The 18,795-nt window shown below is 43.0% G+C and overlaps 1 protein-coding gene across 2 annotated transcripts; it reads right to left on the reverse strand.

Moving 5' to 3' along the window:
- On the reverse strand, positions 1-11,912 carry SUMO3 (small ubiquitin like modifier 3). 2 transcript variants are annotated; one of them, XM_081192322.1, is made up of 4 exons: positions 11,724-11,902; positions 7,480-7,608; positions 6,298-6,369; positions 1-1,827 (listed from the first exon to the last, which is right to left on the reverse strand). In XM_081192322.1, the coding sequence occupies exons 1-4, from the start codon at positions 11,742-11,744 to the stop codon at positions 1,765-1,767; spliced, it is 285 nt and encodes a 94-aa protein (XP_081048448.1). In that variant the 5' UTR covers positions 11,745-11,902; the 3' UTR covers positions 1-1,764. The 2 variants fall into 2 exon arrangements, with proteins under 2 accessions (XP_081048448.1, XP_081048449.1); XM_081192323.1 differs by lacking the exon at positions 6,298-6,369 and having other exon boundaries at positions 11,724-11,912.
- Between the last annotated feature and the right edge of the window lie 6,883 nt (positions 11,913-18,795).

Consider the following 18,795-nt stretch of genomic DNA (forward strand, 5'->3'; position numbering starts at 1 on the left):
TTACTCTCAATAAAAGAACTTTAATAAAAGATGTACATAAGAACAAGTTGTCAGCATTTCAGTGATATAGCTTTGAGTACAGTCATATGAAATGCAGCAGCATCAAGCATAAGCCAAGAGACAGAGTAACAAACTATATTTACTGTGTACAGTAGTAAAGGACAACAAATGTAAAAATTTGTGAATAAACAATGACAGATTTTAAAATACCCCTCCTTAGACAACATATAACTGAAACAGAACAGACTTTTTTCCAACAGGATTTCTTGCAAGCAGATAATCTAACACATGATAGGTAGAGATTAAAAGGAAGTGACATTCTCAAGCAGCAATGAACAGCATCCTGAAAGTCAACAGAATGACCTTGTATTTTTGGATCTCTGCAAATTAAATTTTATCAAGCCAGTTGTCACTACAAACATTATTTTGAAGCTCAAAATATTTGAGGACGTAGGACACAGCAAGCCTCTTTAAAAATGTATCATTACATTGAGATTTTCCTGCATACTTAACCCCCAAATATATTGATACCATATTTTTTAAAAGCTACACCTAATTTACTCATTATAATATAACTAAAATATCTATGGATTGATGGTGGTTATCCAAAGAGCCCCATGCACAAGCAGGAGACTCTGCATGTACATGGGGAACAGGTACCGGACACATTTCTCCTCTGCAGCCCTCCAGTATTGCACAATACTCCAAAGGGTCCTCCTCCTGTAGGAGGCAACTTTTCAGGAGACATGAGGAGTTATAGCAGGACGAGACTGCAGAAATCCCTGATGTGCACACAGAACATGGCACATGGTCCTTTGTATCCCAGCCTATAGATTTCAAAGTAGCAGCTAAGGGAATAGTTAAAATTTCAGCTTTCAAGAGAGATGTCAGAAAAAGGTACACAAGTTTATTTATTGCCTAATACATCAATAAGGAGTGATTCTCACTGGGAACAATCTGTTCAGAATTTCTCCTAAACAAATTCCATTAAAATTAGTTGAACACCATTGCTTCCTAAGAGGATTCTGGTTCTGGTCCATTCTTTAAACATTTTATCAAAGACATTGGTGCTCAACTTTGGACATGTGACAGTTAAATAGAAGATGTGAAAGTTAACCTATGCAAATGCTTCAGCTGCTGACAAACTCAAAAGACATTCCTTTACTTTAAAAAAATTGTTTTATTCTATGCTATTTTATTATGAAAAAGCACATGTACATTTGCATTACCTTAAACTGTCACTAAGCATGTATCTGAAGTACTGTCCTTTCTGCATATCCCATTAACAGTTTTAAAGTAATACATGTGTTTAATGGTAAAATCCTTTCTTTCTCAAACCACCTGTATTGAGAAACTTACTATTGCAAGGAAAAATATTTCAATATTTACATTACATAATTAAGCAGTAAAACAGAAACCATGAAAGCCAGGACTAAGTATCCTTCTTTTACAGTAGGCTTGTATTTAGGCCACCAATTTATAGAAACAAGATGACAGCAGACAACAACCGGTATTTTACTTATTTGAAAATTTAATTTTGACTGGGCCCATTTTTATGATGCAGTAATTTCCCACAGATGCAGCTTCAACTTGCACACGCAGTATATCAGGGACAGGAAAAGAATTTGGATAAATGTCTTCAGAACATGAGGAGATTCCTGTATGATTGGCATGTTCATTTGTTTACTATTTAATAGCAAATCCAAGGACAGATGATAAAGTGAGTTGAAATTTTACATTCCTCTTCCTAAAAGGACAGGATATTTAGCACATGCCACCCGTCTGCTGTTGAAACACATCAATAGTATCCTCATCTTCCATTTCCAACTGTTAATAAGACAAAAAAGTAACGAGTTAAAAAATAATATTTAAGGAATCTTGTTTCTAATATACCAAAACCTCTTAATCCAGACCTATGGTTGAGTAGATGCCTTCTCTCTTGCTCCACTCTTGTTCCATGTTGCTGGTCTGTTGTTTTGCAGTTGTGTTATGTTTTTTATGTAGTTGTACCTGTTTTAGCTGTGAGATTTTTGTAACTTGCCTTGGGATCATTTGGTGAAGGGCAGGCTACAGGTACAAATAATTAATTTCATGTTTGGAAGCATACTGTGTAGAGGTTTGTTTAGATGTATTATTTTATCAGCACCAGTTTTCCCCCTTCCAGTGCTAAAAGCTGCATCTCTCACAAACCCACATTGGGTTTCTAGAATTAAAGAGAACTCTGCAACCACGTCTGCTTGCTGTATTGCAGGGATGGGGAACTTTTTCAGCCCAAGGGAGGCATTCCCTTCTGGACGAGCCTCGGGGGACCATATGCCAGTGGTGAACAGGGCCAGAGGCAAAAGCATCATTGTACCTTTGTAGAGCAGGCTAGTTTCTTCACACTCAACACATCTCTGTACTCTTTATCCAAGCAAGCAAGAAACATTACTGGAGTTCAAGGACACATTCTACTCAGGTAAGAACACTGGGGGGGGGGTGCAAAGCAGGGTTGGGGAGGATGTGGCTTGGAAGGTTAATATATAGCCTTGAAGGAACAATGCCCTTCACCACTCTCCTAGAAACAGAGGAAACCATATACTTAGCAAATCATTATCTAAGTACTCTTACTGGTCCAACACTTCACAATCTGGCAGGCTAAATATTCTTGGGTTATTTCTACTGCCAACTCCTGCAGCTTTCTTAGTATGATACACATGCATTAACAGTGCATTTCCCCCCAACATTAGCATGCTTAAAGTACATCTCAGAGGGCATGCTAAGAAAGCAGCTAACACAGTCATTCCAAATAAATCCAAGAGAGAAATTTAGTGAAGATAGGTGGGTGCCTGCCATCCAGTGTGTGTATGTTAACTGTGGTAACTTAATAGAATATCTTGTGGAATTTAGTTTTCTGTACTACTATTTCTATTTCCATATCAGGCTTTATTCTCTCTCCTGTTCAGTTTTAAGCTGTTAATTAGGTTATTTTATCTGTATTAGTTTAATATAACGTTGTGGGTTGACTTTGTTATGATATACTTGCTTATTGTCACTGATTATTTAAATGTTACATTTTTTCAGTTGCTATTGCTGTACATTTTACACCTTGTGAATTGTTTTGATAAAAGCAAACATATAAATACCGTATTTTTCGCCCCATAAGACGCACCGGCCCATAAGACGCACCTAGATTTTAGGGGGGGAAATGAAGGAAAAAATTTTTATTTCCCCCCCAGGTGCGCTGCGCTACACCAGGAGCTTGGGGCGTGCGGAGCTCAGCGCGCCCCAAGCTTCTGCGTGCCGGCAAGGTCTCCGCTAGCGTGGGAGAGCCGGCGCCTCTCCCAGGGCTAGCGGACCCCTGCGCTAATCCAGAAACTTGGGGCGTGCTGAGGTCAGCGCGCCCCAAGCTTCTGCATGCCGGCAAGCAGTCCGCTGCCGCCCCAAGCCTTGCGCACCCGGCGGGACCTCCTGCCGGGTGCGGGAGGCTTGGGGCGGCAGCGGACTGCTTGCCGGCATGCAGAAGCTTGGGGCGCGCTGACCTCAGCACTCCCTAAGCTTCTAGGTGCGCGCAAGCAGTCCGCTGCCGCCCCAAGCCTCCCGCACCCGGCGGGACCTCCTGCCGGGTGCGGGAGGCTTGGGGCGGCAGCGGACTGCTTGCCGGCATGCAGAAGCTTGGGGCGCGCTGACCTCAGCACGCCCCAAGCTTCTAGGTGCGCGCAAGCAGTCCGCTGCCGCCCCAAGCCTTGCGCACCCTGCCTTCAGGGCGCCCGACGCTCCGAGAGGCAGGCTGCTATCCGCAGCCTAGGCAACCCTGCGGGACCTCCCACAGGGCTGCCTGGGCGGCGGAATTGTTCCCGAAGCGTCGGGCGCTCTGCCTTCAGGGCGCCCAACGCTCCGAGAAGCAGGCTGCTATCCGCAGCCTAGGCAACCCTGTGGGACCTCCCACAGGGCTGCCTAGACTGCGGATATCTTCCTGAAGCCTGGAGAGCGAGAGGGGTCGGTGCGCACCGACCCCTCTCGCTCTTCAAGCTTCAGCGAAAGCCTGCATTCGCCCCATAAGACGCACCCAGATTTTCCCTTCATTTTTGGAGGGGAAAAAGTGCGTCTTATGGGGCGAAAAATACGGTAGATAAAATGCTCTTTCCTCCCTTTCCACAACTTTCGTAAGTGGAAGCAGAAAGGTACTGCCAAGTGCTTTCTCCATAAGAACAGCTTGTGAAAGAAACTGGATGGTTATTCTTCTCAGTACTGGGTTTTTGCAGAAGTGAGTTACTACTATTTTTCCTCACTCAACTTCTCCAGAATCGCTGATGTTAGTTCCTGCAGATATCCAGCTCCTGACTGAAAAAGTACCCTCCCTTCTCCACAACCTGTGGAAGGATGGATGGATTCTATTGCTTCTCATGGCACTGGCACTGCTTGGAACCTTCTGCAGAAACCTAGAACATGAGCGAGCAGGCCTCTCTTCCCCCAAATTCTGTGCACAGGTCATAGGACCTCAGGAAGATAAAAGAGAGGCAAGGCAAAATTTGTAGACACAGATCCTCAACTATAAACATACAGAAAAATCTAGCAACTTGAATGAATATTTTTACATAGGATAAAACAAATATTTCTGGTGCCAGCCAGCATGCATGGTCTGGCGAACCGGTTAGCTTAGACTAAAACCTTTTTCCTATCCCAATTAATGCCTTTCAAAACCTTTAGAAATAGTAATAAAATAAGGATGAGAAAGGCATTAGTTTTCATATGCTACATGAAAGTGAGAACATTTAAAATCAGACTAACAATAAATACAGTGGTGCCTCGCAAGACTTCTCCGCTGTCCGGGCGATCTTAAAATGCTGGCGGGCGGCATTTTAAAATCGCCCCGGGACAGTGGAGGACTTCTCCGCTGTCCGGGGCGATTTAAAAGCCCCTGGGAAGGCAGGCAGGGGGGACAAAGACTTTCGCCCCCCGCCCGCCTTCAGAAGGTGTTCCCGCCCCGCCGCCCGGCTTCGGAGCAGCGTTCCAAAGCCCGGCGGCGGGGGCAGGTGTTCCCGCCCCGCCGCCCGGCTTCGGAGCATCGTTCCGAAGCCCCGCGGCGGCGGGAGGAGGCGTTCCCGCCCCACCGCCCGGCTTCGGAGGAGGTCCGAGGACAGTGGGGAAGACGCGCTGCGCTTCCCCACTCTCCCGGATATTTCCCTATGGGTTGTTGTCTTGCGAAGCAAGCCCATAGGGAAATTCGTCTTGCGAAGCGCCTCCAAAACGGAAAACCCTTTCGTCTAGCGGGTTTTCCGTCTTGCGAGGCGTTCGTCTTGCGAGGTACCACTGTATTTAGACCACATGTTAACTATTTTGGAACACATTTATTTGGAGAAACCAGATCTTCCCAGTAGCTCACACACTCATATGTGCTACAGCTCTCTTAACCCAAAATCCCTATCTTTCTTGTGGGGTAATGCCTTCGATTCCATCTCTAAGGATGTTTTTTCTTGCACTCCTTCCAGCCAAATACTTACAGTGCAATTCTTTATGCCCATTTGGTGTCCTGTTGAAATGGAAGACTCTTTGATCCAGTAGAGCCTTCTATCAGAAGAATGGCGAGGGAAGTGATTTTCCATAACCACCCTACCCCCTGCAGCCCCCTCACAAATCTGCTGGAGGCACGTCAACTGATACAACCCAGCATCTTTACTCAGAAGTTATTGCTGAGTTCAATAGGATTTATTACCAAATAAATGTGCACAGTTTCAGCCTCAGTAAGGCTGAATCCTTTCTTGGTGGGAAAATTTTGTAGCATGCTTACACTATAAATTTGATATAGGGGAGAAAGTTTCCATGAGAAAAGATTAATATTTTCTATCAAGGATCAGAGAATTCCACAAGTACCACAGGCACGGAATTACATCATGCCCGGGATTAATTCCAGTAAAGGGATCTGTTATATGTACTTCTAATAATCACTGAGAGCCTACCAAAATCTAAAAGGATCTATTATATGTATTTCTAATAATCACTGAGAGCCTACCAAAATCTGTCATCTTATCAGTCTATGTCAACCTTATTTACACCCCAGAAACCTTACACACCATTTCCTCACTAGTGGAAATTGCCAGTGAATTCTGAAGGCCTACAGCTTCTCTAATATTCTCTAATTCTCTTCTCTCTCCCACCTTGATGGACTCTTGTTAATAATGATTTAGCTCACCATAGTAACATTTTATTCTAGGAATCAACTTAATTCCCATTTGAAGTAATTAACTAAACTTCCAAGACACAGGCAGTAGCCGCAAGCTCAGCTTCAACTGTATAACGAACACCACTCTCTCTTACCTGTGCAGGTGTGTCTGTTTCATTAATTGGTTGTCCATCAAATCTGAATCTAATCTGTCTCATTGACAAACCCTGAAATATGACAGTTAATGAAAATCCACATATATAAGTTCATGTCAAAATGGATATTGCTCACAGACATCAGTATTTCAAAGAATTAAACTGAAAGCTGATTGAGGATACACACTTCATGAGCCAAGTATCTCTCAGGAATTTTATTGCCTCATGCAACATTTCTATAAACTTGTCTAATTTAGCAATCTCGGTAGAGCTGCTAGAGATGCAATGTAATTAGGACGGTGTATTTTCTTTGTCAAGTGTAGAGGTGACTTTCTATGAACAGCAGAATCAAATACATTCCTATCTAGGCAACCTTCTAGAGGTCACCTGCAAATGATGGCTAGAGCCAGAGGCAAACACAAGCCGAGCAAGAAAAGCCAGAGGGTCCTATTCGGCTCCCTTAGCCTATGGCTTTCCACTTCGCAGTATACAGTAAATCCACAATTTATGTGGGGACTACATTCCAAGAATAGTACATACAAGCCAAAATCACATATAGTCAAAACACACTGGGTGCAATGGCGGGTGGGATTGCCAAAGTCTTTTTCCCTTGGATGCCCACCCACTTTTTAAATTTTACTTTTTTTGCCAAATGTGTAAAGCTGAATGCACACAAGTTATGTGTCTGATGGGTCTAATGTAATCTCATGAGCACCCAGGTTTATCCACATTACACAGCCCCATTAAATGAAGTTTTCTCATACTTCAATTTAACACTGCATAACATGAGATAAATTATGACTTGACACTTGTGCAGATATGTCTCACAACACAGGGTATTTCCTTGGTGTCTCTATTAAAGAAACAAGAGATAGGAAAAAACTGGTTACAGTAATTGGATTTTTGAAAATTCAAGTTCTAGGACAAAGCTAATAAATTCAGCACTGCAAATGAAAGGAATTCAACAAGCACATCAAAGATTATGTGGGATAATTGTATGCTTCAACACACTAGCATAATGGGTTTTACACCACCAAGGCATCAGAACTTTGTATGCCTTGAGAAAATATTCTAACATCAACATTTATCTGGGCAAATAAGCCATGGGTGCTTGGGAGCCTTTTTATGTACCTCACAATAAACAAGTGCATAATAACACAAAAATATAGTTAACTCATTTACCTGTCTCTCACAATAGGCCTTCATTAGTTTACTTAGTGGTGTGTGCCGTTTTATTTTAAATTGGACCACTGATCCATCTTGGCCAGCTACTTTTAAATTGATATGGTCATTCTCTGTTTTTACTCCTTCCTGCAAAACAAAACATAAAAGTTCAGATCAGTATTTGGGGAGCATTAGTCAAGAGAACCTGGCTGATACCTGCAGCACTTAGAAGATTTCTCAGAAAAGAATGTACAAACCACCGGCTGGATAAAGTCAATGCCCACCTTGTCCAGCATCTTGTTCTCACAATGGCCAAGCTGTGGGGAACCTGCACAAGAGCACTCTTCCCACCTGCATTTCCAGCTACTGGCATTCAGAAGCATTCCTGCCTCCAACTGCAGAGGCAGAGCATAGCCTCCATCATGGCTAGTAGCCATTGATAAGACTTATTATTCACGGATCTGTCTAATCCTCTTTTAAACCATCCAAGTTGGTGGCCAGCACTGCCTCCTACGGGTGTAAATTCCATAGTTCAACTATGTAACGTGTGAAGAAGTACTTTTTAAAAATTTGCCCTGAATCTTCAAATTTGCAACTTCACTGGATCTCCATGAATTCTTACTGTTATGAGAAAGGGAGGGGGGGAATTATCTATCCACTTTCTTGACACCATGTATGACTTTATATGCCTCTATCATGTCTTGTCTTACTCACCTATTCTCTACACTTTAAAGTCCCAAATGCTGCAACCTTTCCTTATAGCAGAATTGTTCCAACCCCCTGATCATTTTAGGTTGCACCTTTCTAAATCATTCCCAACTCTGCAATATCCTTTTTGAGGTGAGGTGACCAGAGCTGTACACAGTATTCCAAACATAGTCACACCACTGAATTATATAAAGGCATTATAATATCAGCAGTTTTATTTTCAATTCCTTCCCTAATGACCCCAAGCATGGAATTTGCCTTTTTCACAGCTGCCGCACTACAGTTAAGTAGCACATGGATGTTATTAAATAAAATAAACAAAAGGGCAGAGCAAACCAAACTACAGGAAGCCAGTACAACTTAGTCCTATTCCAAATTCTATTCAGTAGTGGAGCTACTGCTGTTTAAGTCAGCCCAAACGCAGCAGAGGCACAGGCACACAAACCTGTAAAAAAAATAGTTTGACTTACACTGGCAAAAAGGATGGTGTAACCCCTGCAGGGTGGCTAAGCCATGTGACTAAGCTGAAAGGAATTTGGAATGGGGTATTTCTGCTTCTCCCCATGTGTCATCCTGTTGTTGAGCATTGGCTTGTAGCAATGTTTGGATCTTTCATTGTGACTGCAGCACAACCATTTTGGTATGAATTAACAAAGCACTGCTTCCTCAACTGGTTTGGAGGTATGATTTGTAACACAACTGCAGATGATATGTAACGCAGCCTCACTGCATTATCTAGCAACCCCTCCACATTTTTAGTCTGAAAACGCCCTCTTCAGCTACTGGACTCTAGATTTTTTTACTCTAGGAAATTCCATTAGGATTTCAAGGTAAAAAATGAAGTGAAATCTACAAACATAAATTTTGCCTTCTTTTTCAACTGAGTAGCCCAGGGAGCAACACAGGAAGTGAAAGAAAGAAAAGGTTGGCATAAAAACTTCTCCCAAGAGGGTTGCTGAAATACCACCCTTCACAGCTTACCCTTAGAAAGATTATAAATTGCATTTATACTTTCACTATTGGTAAGCTTATACTTAGGTCGCAATCCTAACCATGTCTACTCATAAAACATAGTTGATTCAAAGGGCTTTCTCCCATGTAAGTGGGGTTAGGATTGTAGGCTTAAACACACAACATAGCATATTAAACAACTAGCAGTTTTAATAAATTTCTAGTACAGTCATACCTCGGGATAAATAAGCTTCAGGTTGAGTGCTTTCGGGTTGTGCTCTGCAGCGACCCAGAAGTAATGGAGCATGTTACTTCCGATTTTCGCCGCTCGTGCTTATGGCCAAAATGACATCATGCGCATGCACGGAAGCGGTGGAACGCAGCATGCGCTGACGCACTGTCGCGGCTTACGTTCTGTTTGGGATGCAAACAGGGCTCTGGAACGGATCCCGTTCACATCCCAAGGTACCACTATAGCTTGATCCCAAGTGATAGTCTCACACCAATTACATTTCCCTAGCTGCATGTGTTATTCAAAATGATCTTTAAATGCTTTTTAAGAATCCACAGCCTAGTCATGATGCAAACTGAAAGCCTTCCTCAAGCAGCAGAGGAAGTTGTCTTATACTGACTCAGATTCATTTACTTGAGTATTCTTTAAACCTGGAGTAGCCAACATGGCACCCTCCAGATGTTGTTGACTAAAACTTCTATCAGTTCCAGCCAGCATGGCCAAGAACAAAGGATAGGAGTTGCAGTCCAAACCATGTGAGGATATCATGGTTGACTAGCTCTGGTCTACACTGACTGGTAGCAGCTCTCTGCTTTTCAGGTAGGGAATGTTCTCATCTCCTACTTGAAAATGCCAGGAACTGGTCCCTGGACCTTCTGCATGCAAAGTGGATTATCTTTCACTGAACTACATCTCTTACTCCAAATTTGGAGTGCAATTAATACTCAATAAATTGTCAAAGATGTGCCACCCTGGGGTCTTAGCTTCACCAGCACCAGTCTCCTGTAGCAGGAGGGAAAACAACCTCCAGTACTAGGCAATCTTCCTGTAATTATTTAAAAAGTCTACATGTTTCATAATATATTTAAACTTGGTCCCTTCCAACTCTACAATTCTATCAGATTCCACACAGAATCAGAACATGGTTGACCAACAGCAGATCCACACTATACATTTAAAGCACACGATTTCCCCTAAAAAAAATTGTAGGAATTGCAATTTCCCTCACAGAACTAACTTTTCCAGTACTCTTAAACTCCATTTCCCAGGATTTTGGGGGGGGGAATTAAAAGAATGGATGTTAAATACGCTTTAAATGTAGTGTAGATACAGTGGTACCTCAGGTTACATATGCTTCAGGTTACAGACTCCGCTAACCCAGAAAGAGTGCTTCAGGTTAAGAACTTTGCTTCAGGATGAGAACAGAAATCGTGCTCTGGAGGCGCAGCAGCAGCATGAGGCCCCATTAGCTAAAGTGGTGCTTCAGGTTAAGAACAGTTTCAGGTTAAGTATGGACCTCCGGAACGAATTAAGTAATTAACCCGAGGTATCATTGTATTCCACAAGTCTGTAAAAAGACTCAATTTTAGAATGATCCCTCTCTGCTTTTAAAACTATTGGGGGAGGTTGGATAAAAGCCAATTTTTTAAAAAACTACATACCATCCAAAAAACTGGAAAAAAAAGTTTCAATGCTTTCACTCCTGCTTATCTGATTATTTTCAGCCTACAAACACCCACTCATCTATAAAGCTCACCTTTAAGCGACTCTGTGATGTAGGCTTACAACTGAAGGGGACAACGCTAAACGTATCACCTTTCATTAAATTGTTCTAATATTACACTGTGGATAGCGATTGTTTCACACGCGCAAAACAGAACAGTGTAATGCTCCGCATACCGTCTTGGGAGGTATCCTCCACTGAATTCAATGGCCAGCACTTGACTGCACTGAAAGCCTCTCCTCAAACTTGCAGCCAGATCCTATGCATGTTGAGTCTCAGGTCTCAATGGGGTTGCTCTGTCTAGGGCAGCTCCCTCACTATATGGATGCACGCGGGGGAAGGGGGCTCTTAGGTGCAAAACCCTTTGGAAATTACTGGGCATCGGTCCGTGTAGACCTCGGTCCAACTGCGCGCGGAAAAGGGGCCGTAGGCGGCGGGGAGAGGGAAAGAGGCCGGATGGATCCGGCCCCCGGCGAGAGAGCGCTGCCTTGCGGAGCACGTGGTGGTCGCGCCTTCGGCCTGGCTCCACAATAGCGAACCCGGCGGGGGCGGGCCAGGATGGGAGTTCGCAGAGAAGCGGCGCGGCCTAGGAGCGGCGCCGAACTCTTGCGGGAGCTCCGCGGAGGAAGAGCGCGGTCGGGCCGCCCCTTCTCGAGCCGCCCTCCTTCCGGGTGAGGCGGGTCCGGGTCTCGCTGCTCACAACCGGGGCGGGGGAACGCAGACCCTCGGGGCCTCAGCCCCACGGCGAGCCTCGCGCCCCTCTCGTGAGGGGGGCAGGCAGGCAGGCTCGGAAGGGGCCCGAGAGGAGGCGGAGGGCCGACGGGGCCCGAGCGGCTGTAGGAGGCGCTGGGGCGGCCTCGCACTCACCTTGGGCTTCTCCTCGGACATGGCGTCGCGTCAGGCAGGGACCTCTCAAGGAGCGAGTCCGCACGCGCTCGGAGCCCCCGTCTTCCTGCGCTCTCCTCTCCCGCCCGCAGCAACTGCCCGCGAGGACGCGCTCCGCTCCCCGCAATCTTCGGCTCCCGGTTGGTCTCGGAGGGGTCACGTGGGGGCGGAGCGCGCTCCCGAGGCGCGCTCCCGAGCGATGCTCTCCCCGTCGGGAGCGCGCTTCGCCAGGGCGGAGGCGACGGCGGCGATGGCGCCGAAGGTGCGTCATCGCCGGCTGAAGCGGGAGCACTTGGGCGGCAGAAGGTGCGCGGGTGGGGGGGATGGGGAAGGGGAGGAGCCACGTCGGGGCGCGGGAGGAAGGAGGGGGCGGGGCGAAGGCTTCCGAAAAGGAATACAAAAGTCCCCCTGGGGAATGGAGGAGGGTCGCCCTCCATAGCCCCCCTATGTGACCTGTTCGGGGATATAACGTCATGGGCCTAAGAAGCCGATCATAGAAATAGACTCGAGGCATCGCGCATCTGCTCTCATACACAAAGTCGCCTTCTGTTTCCACAAGTATTCACATAAGGACCTTTTAGCTGCTGCGCTTCAAGCCTACCTTGGTTGTAAAAGCTGTGGAAACGCTTCATTCATTCGTGGCAGCTAAATATTTCCTGGCAGGCCAACAAACTAGGCAAAATGCAAAATATTTATTTCATAAAATTTATAAACTGCTTGGCTGAAATAAAAAACAACAATGTAGTTTACAAATACAATCTAATTAATGAAATGATGAAAGACAGTAAATAAAAAAAGCAACAACAACCCCGCAGTACTTGCCATCAGAGACGAGTCATGTATTAACTAGTTGAGATTCCTGCATTGCTGGGGGTTGGAATAGATGACCCTTTGGGTACCTTCCAATTCTACGATTCTATGAATCTATAAACAGTTTACAACTTGGATTAAGCTACAGTGGGCCACAACAGCTCAAAGTTAGCTTAAAGCACAGAAAACTGTGGAGAAGGGTCATAGTGCCAGAGCAACATCATACCTACCTGCTGAACTTCCAGTGCTTGGTGAATACTTTTTTAGCAGATTTTTTAAATACAAGTTTTCTGATTTTATGGTAATTTTAACTGATTTTATATCTGTTATATTATTTTTGTAAACTTACGGTACACCACTTAGAGACCGTAGTGTTAAGTGGACTCAAAATAGTTGAAATAAATATTTTGTCTCTCACATCAGCATTTAGCCTATCAAAGAACGTTTTTTGCTGTATTCCCTGAGCAAGGTAATACATAGCAAGGATTGAAGCCAATAGTGGGTCCACCCCTTCTTTCTCTCCTTGCTCTATTTCAACAGCAAGCCGCCATGTGATAGACAAATCACTCTTGCCAGCGGTCTGAACTGAAGTGTTGCAGAGCAATTTTGAAATTATGCCAAGGTGCACCCATGCTGCAAAGGCTGGACTCCCAAAGGAGCTGAAACTCTTTAAGCACAAACTCTGGAAAAGCCTCATATCAGCTTCATGTCTCTTAACATTTCAGTGCCCCTAATTGCTCCTCTGGCTCTTAATAAGCTGAACAATCACACTGTACTTTATGTGCAGTATCCATATTTATGACTAGGAAAGAAAATGAGGCATGGATATTTCACTTGGAGCAGTAAGGCTATTCCAAGTTCACACTACAAAGACTACAAATGGCATGGGATGACATTGATCTGATCATCTGGGAAAGCTATTAGAGATCACTAGCTAAGGAATTAGTTAATCCAAATTAGAAAAGATGCAGAAATTACTCTTTCATTTTCAGCAATAAGAATTTGTGTAAGCGTATGTCTTTTTGCTGAAACTAGAGTAATTAATCATTCTCACAGAAAATTGAACCTTTTTGTTAAAAAAAGCCACATTTACAAATGAAATGCTATTTTATAAAAATAATAGACTTGAGTTTCTCATTTCACATTTCCAATATTTCCAATATTCACTAGTGCTATATGCAACTCTAAAAGGTATCTTACTATCTCTCATGAATATGAAGCCAGATTAGAATTAAAAGAGCATTTGAGAGTGTTCTTGTGGCCACTTGTAAAGGCTCCCAGAGATCTATTGAGCCAAGCCACTAAGTCCTTTGCTTTATAAGTAAAAATTGTTTCTTGAAAGCAACAAAGAATCTTCATAGATCACAGAATTAATATTTCTCTTGGCAACTTCCATATTATTAAAAATAAAATCTGACAAATTATTTCCAGATATTTGCACATTTATATTGACTTGCCAAATTCACCTCTACAGAGGCAGAAATTCCAGTACTCTGGTACACAAATACATTCTTAACAGCCATACAAATAGATAGACTACTACTTCTGCCAAGTAGTTTGTCGGGAAATTTGCTATACCTGAATGACACTGAATGCAGACAAGAAATTGGTATGAAGAAAACAAAGCCCCCCCCCCAAGGCATTCCACTTATCTTAGAGGATTTTTTACAGTCCTGTTAGTACAGTCCAGTCCAGTACTTTTTTCCTGGCAAATATGCTTAGAATTGGGAAGGTTTTAGAAGATAACGGAAGGTGACTTACTTTCATAACAAAACAGGGCAGTAAACCAACCATAGCAATGGTATCCACTCAGCCATATCTGATGGGGATCAAGGCCACACAGGTTGCCTCCATGACCCTAAACAACCCTGTTGGGTCAGATCATTGGCTCATTTGGCCCAGCATCAGTGTCTCCTGCTATGATTGGTTTAGGAAGAACTAAGAAAGAATTCAATTATTCAAGTTTTGTGCCACGAGTGGGATATCAGTGACCACCCCATATTTGACAGGCAGCGGGAGAAGAGACAACTAACATAACATAAGGGAATTTCAGGCAATGAGAAACTGCACTTTTGCCAAATTCCTGAATTCTAGTTTCCCTTTTAGATACACTGAGTATATTTATCACCATCAAGTCACCCATTATTATCAGGGGTTACCAACACGACACCTGTGGGTACTTGTTTGGTGGCTCTTGTGCAGTGCTTTTTTTCCTTCAAAAATGTTTAGGGGTCCTCTCATTTTCCTATTCATATTGAAATATCGCCCCTCAAGAGGCCAAACTTAGATTGACAAAATGTTTAGGTGTATGCGTACCCCCACATGCCCCCAGAAAAAAGCACAGCCCTTGTGTATTTGTAGGGGATGAACTGGGTGGGGTTGAGGCAACAGGCACTTTCCTTCACCTGTGGGGAGACTTGCATGTGTGTGTAGGGCAGCTTCAAAATGGGGTGTGTGTGAGAGAGTAAGACTGAGAGGGATTCTTTGGGCAGAGAGGGAAAGGTTTATGGGCGGATCTGTGTCAGAGAGGAAGAGATGTGTGCGTGTGATCTGTTTGTATGCATGAACTGTGAGAGAGATGCACTTGGGCAGAGAGAAAGAGGTGCATGTATGTGCATGAGAGAGAGAGAGAGAGATGCATCTGTCTCTGGTTTTTGTGTGTGTAGTGAGTGTGGGGTCGGAACCTTTTCTCCCTCCTGGTATTGGGGAATGTGTCCTTACGAACAAATCTTCCTAACAGTTATGTGTGTGCAGCCTCTTAACAGTGTTGTATGTGTGCAGACCTCTGCATTTGTGAGGTCGAGGGAGAAGGGGAATCAGCAATGACAATTTTGTTACACTGTGCTCCTCCCCCGTGACAGCCATTTTGTGTTATGTGACTGCTAATCCAGTAAGTTGGGCAACCGCTGCACTGTATGTTGCACCAGTAGTTGTGGCAAAACATCTTAATAAGTACCTTGGATATGTGCAACATAAACAATGGTGCTTTGTTGGGAGTTCTGAGGCAATTTCAAGGAAGTGGAGACATTGATCATGTCGCGTCTTGTTAAATTGATGAAAAGCATAACTTATGGCTTTGACTGAAAGTTTTTTGTATGGTAAATAAATCTTTTAACTTCTGGTTTTCTTTCAAAACTCTAGAGTGTGGCATATAAACACTGCTTCTTTCATCTGTGCCTTCTTCTCTGCAATCTGCGATGTAGAGAAAAGATTATCAGTTCTAACCACAGTAGTCCTGACGCCCTCTGCCTAATGCAGCTATTCCCCCTTTACTAAGGAACAACATGTACCTAAATTTGGTTTGGGACAACTGGGAAATATTTCCCCATTGGGTAGTTAACTTCCAAAACTTCTAAAACATCCCCAATGGTATCCTTTGAGATGGAACTAATATTTGAGGAGAGGGATTCATTGGGGTGGTGAGGTAGTTCACCCTGAAGAGGTACAAAATATTTTAAGTAGGATAAAAACTCATTGATCTCTTCCCAAAGAGTATCTTGAAAGCAGTCAGATGAGTGTTATTTGACCCTCTCTCAGGCTGAAATCCTATGTCCTTAATCATGGCTGAGGAATCTCTGGCCCTCCAGATGTTGAGCGACAACTCACATCAGCTTCAGTCAGTATAACCAATGGTCAGGGATAATGGGAAGTGTACTCCCAAAAAACATATGCAGGGGGGCAGGTTCCCCACCCCTGCTCTGTTGTAAGGAGTAAGCCCTATTGTGCCATATAAGGCTTCTTAGTAGATACCTGTAGGACTGCACTGTCACTCAGCACACAGCCTCACTATATGTCATTTTTTAATGAAGTGCTTTTCATAAGTGTTGTACGTATATTAGAAGCAACAAACAAGATGGGAAGTTTGTTAAATATTGGGCACAATGCAGAAATCTAGGAAGAGGGAAGACTGAAGGGAAGACTGTTAAAAGGTCAAGATAGGAATGATAGAAGAGGAGACATTTAGGTAGCTTTTATTGCCCTTTAAAAATGTGTGGGGGTTATTAGTTTTTGTTTTGATTGTATGTTTTGTGGTTTTATATTCATATTTTACTCTGTGAACTGCCTGTGGGTATAGGGTAGTATACAAATTTTAATAATAATAATAATAATGGAAGGCAGGTGCATGTACTAGGTGCATGGACTGAATAATAATAGAAGACAGATGCATGCACTAGGTGCATGAACTGTTGCAGAGAACTGGCAGAAATAAATGGCACAAGAAACTAGAGGTTAAGCAGGTAAGTCAGTATTAGATCAGGAACAGGGAAACCTGTAGCTCTCCAGAATTGCTGAACTCTAATCAGCCCCTGCCAGCGTCTTACAGGTTCCCTACCTCTGTATTACATGAAATAAATATGACTAGTGTTGAGATGAAAGAAGAGCCAATACTAAGAAGTTTGAACAAAATGCAAAAAGAGTGAATGAATGGTGCAGTGGTGTGGCTTTTAAACAGTGAGCAAAATATTAGATGGCCACAGAGCTGAAGATAGAAGACATTTAGAGTGAGAAACTGGAACCAAGACATTACAGTAAACCAGGCAATAAGAACATGTATTAGAATTTTAGAACAGCCAACATAAATTAGTGAGATCTTTGTAGTATTGTAAAGACTAACTAGATTACTAAGTCATGTAGATAGCCCATATATGTGGATAAACTGAGCAAGGCGAACATGCTGTGTGGAATGTTGCAGTGTATCCCCACCCCCAAAAGGTATTATTGTTCTGCCCTCTTGGGGCAGAGTAAAGGTAAAGATAAAGAGACCCCTGACCGTTAGGGCAGAGTAGGAAGGAATAAAGGACACATTCCATTCGCTTCCCATCTCAAAGCCATCTTCCACTATGTTATATATTGCTAGCAGGCTTTATTCTTGGACTGGCTGCCAGCCCCAACAACCTGAGGATGTTATGCATGTATGTGCATGTGTGCCACAAAACATTGCAGTGTGGGAGCCTGTTCAGAGTTTCAGCCAGTCATACCCTCTCTTTGAGGAGATCTCTCTCTCTCTCTCTCTCTCTCTCTCTCTCTCTCTCTCTCTCACACACACACACACACACACACACACGTCAGCATAAGCCTTAAGCATTTTTAGTTTTCAAATTTGTGATTCTGTCACTAAAAAACACTTTCTTCAGATGCTGACATCCCTCCCCACTCGTACTCATATTCTTCAGAAAAAGATTGTATGGCCATAATTCCTATTATTTATATTTGCTTAAGAGGGCAACAGAATTAGAGAATGCCAAGAGATGTAAGATATTAAATATTTATTTTATTATGTAAATAATTACAAATTTTGCTACAGTAAATAATTCATTTTACTTGTTAATATGGCAGAATAATTGTATGAAAGTTTTTATAAAACAATATCCTGTATTTCTGGAATTTACTACGCATTGTCAGCAAATTTCGGCAGATTTCAACTTGTTTTTTAAGATGTCAACAGAAGAGTAAAGATATTTAAATGAATACAAAGTATTATATGTGTTTGTGACTTTGACAACATATATAAAAAGTTTAAGATTACAATGGAATCTTACTACTTCAGTAACTAATATACCTCCATATGTATGTGTGTTTTTAGAAGGGTGTGGGCATGAAAACCAGACATTTAATTTCTCTATACTAGCTAATGCTTTCAATTTTGGGGTGGGGGAAATGAAAATATCATTCCACATTTTTCACAAGTTCTGTGTTTATGACCTAGGTGCTATTTCACTCCAGGCAAATGTAGTGTTTAAAGTTTCCTTGGAAACAAACTTTATACATTTGAAGTGTAGCCAGTCCTCCAAATCATTATTTCACGGTTTTGTTTTAATCCACTCTTCCACTTGACAGTAAACAATAAGAAGTTACTTTCCTTATTAATCTGTCTTTATAAAGAAACTCCAGTGCATAGGACTCTTGACGTAGAAGAGCCTGAAGAAAAACAGTTACAGATGGGTAGCCGTGTTGGTCTGCCATAGTCAAAATAAAAAAAATCCTTCCTGTAGCACCTTAAAAACCAACTAAGTTAGTTCTTGGTATAAGCTTTCGTGTGCATGCACACTTCTGTATCTGAAGAATAGTGTGTATCTGAAGAAGTGTGCATGCACACGAAAGCTTATACCAAGAACTAACTTAGTTGGTCTTTAAGGTGCTACAGGAAGGAATTTTTTTATTTTGAAGAAAAACAGGCTATTGCATCAAGCCAAATATTGTATTGGCAGGCCTTACTCTAGGCAGCAGAAATCAACCCCAAGGC

The sequence above is a fragment of the Podarcis bocagei genome (assembly GCF_964188305.1).
Source record: "Podarcis bocagei genome assembly, chromosome: 4".
NCBI classification, from domain to species: domain Eukaryota; kingdom Metazoa; phylum Chordata; class Lepidosauria; order Squamata; family Lacertidae; genus Podarcis; species Podarcis bocagei.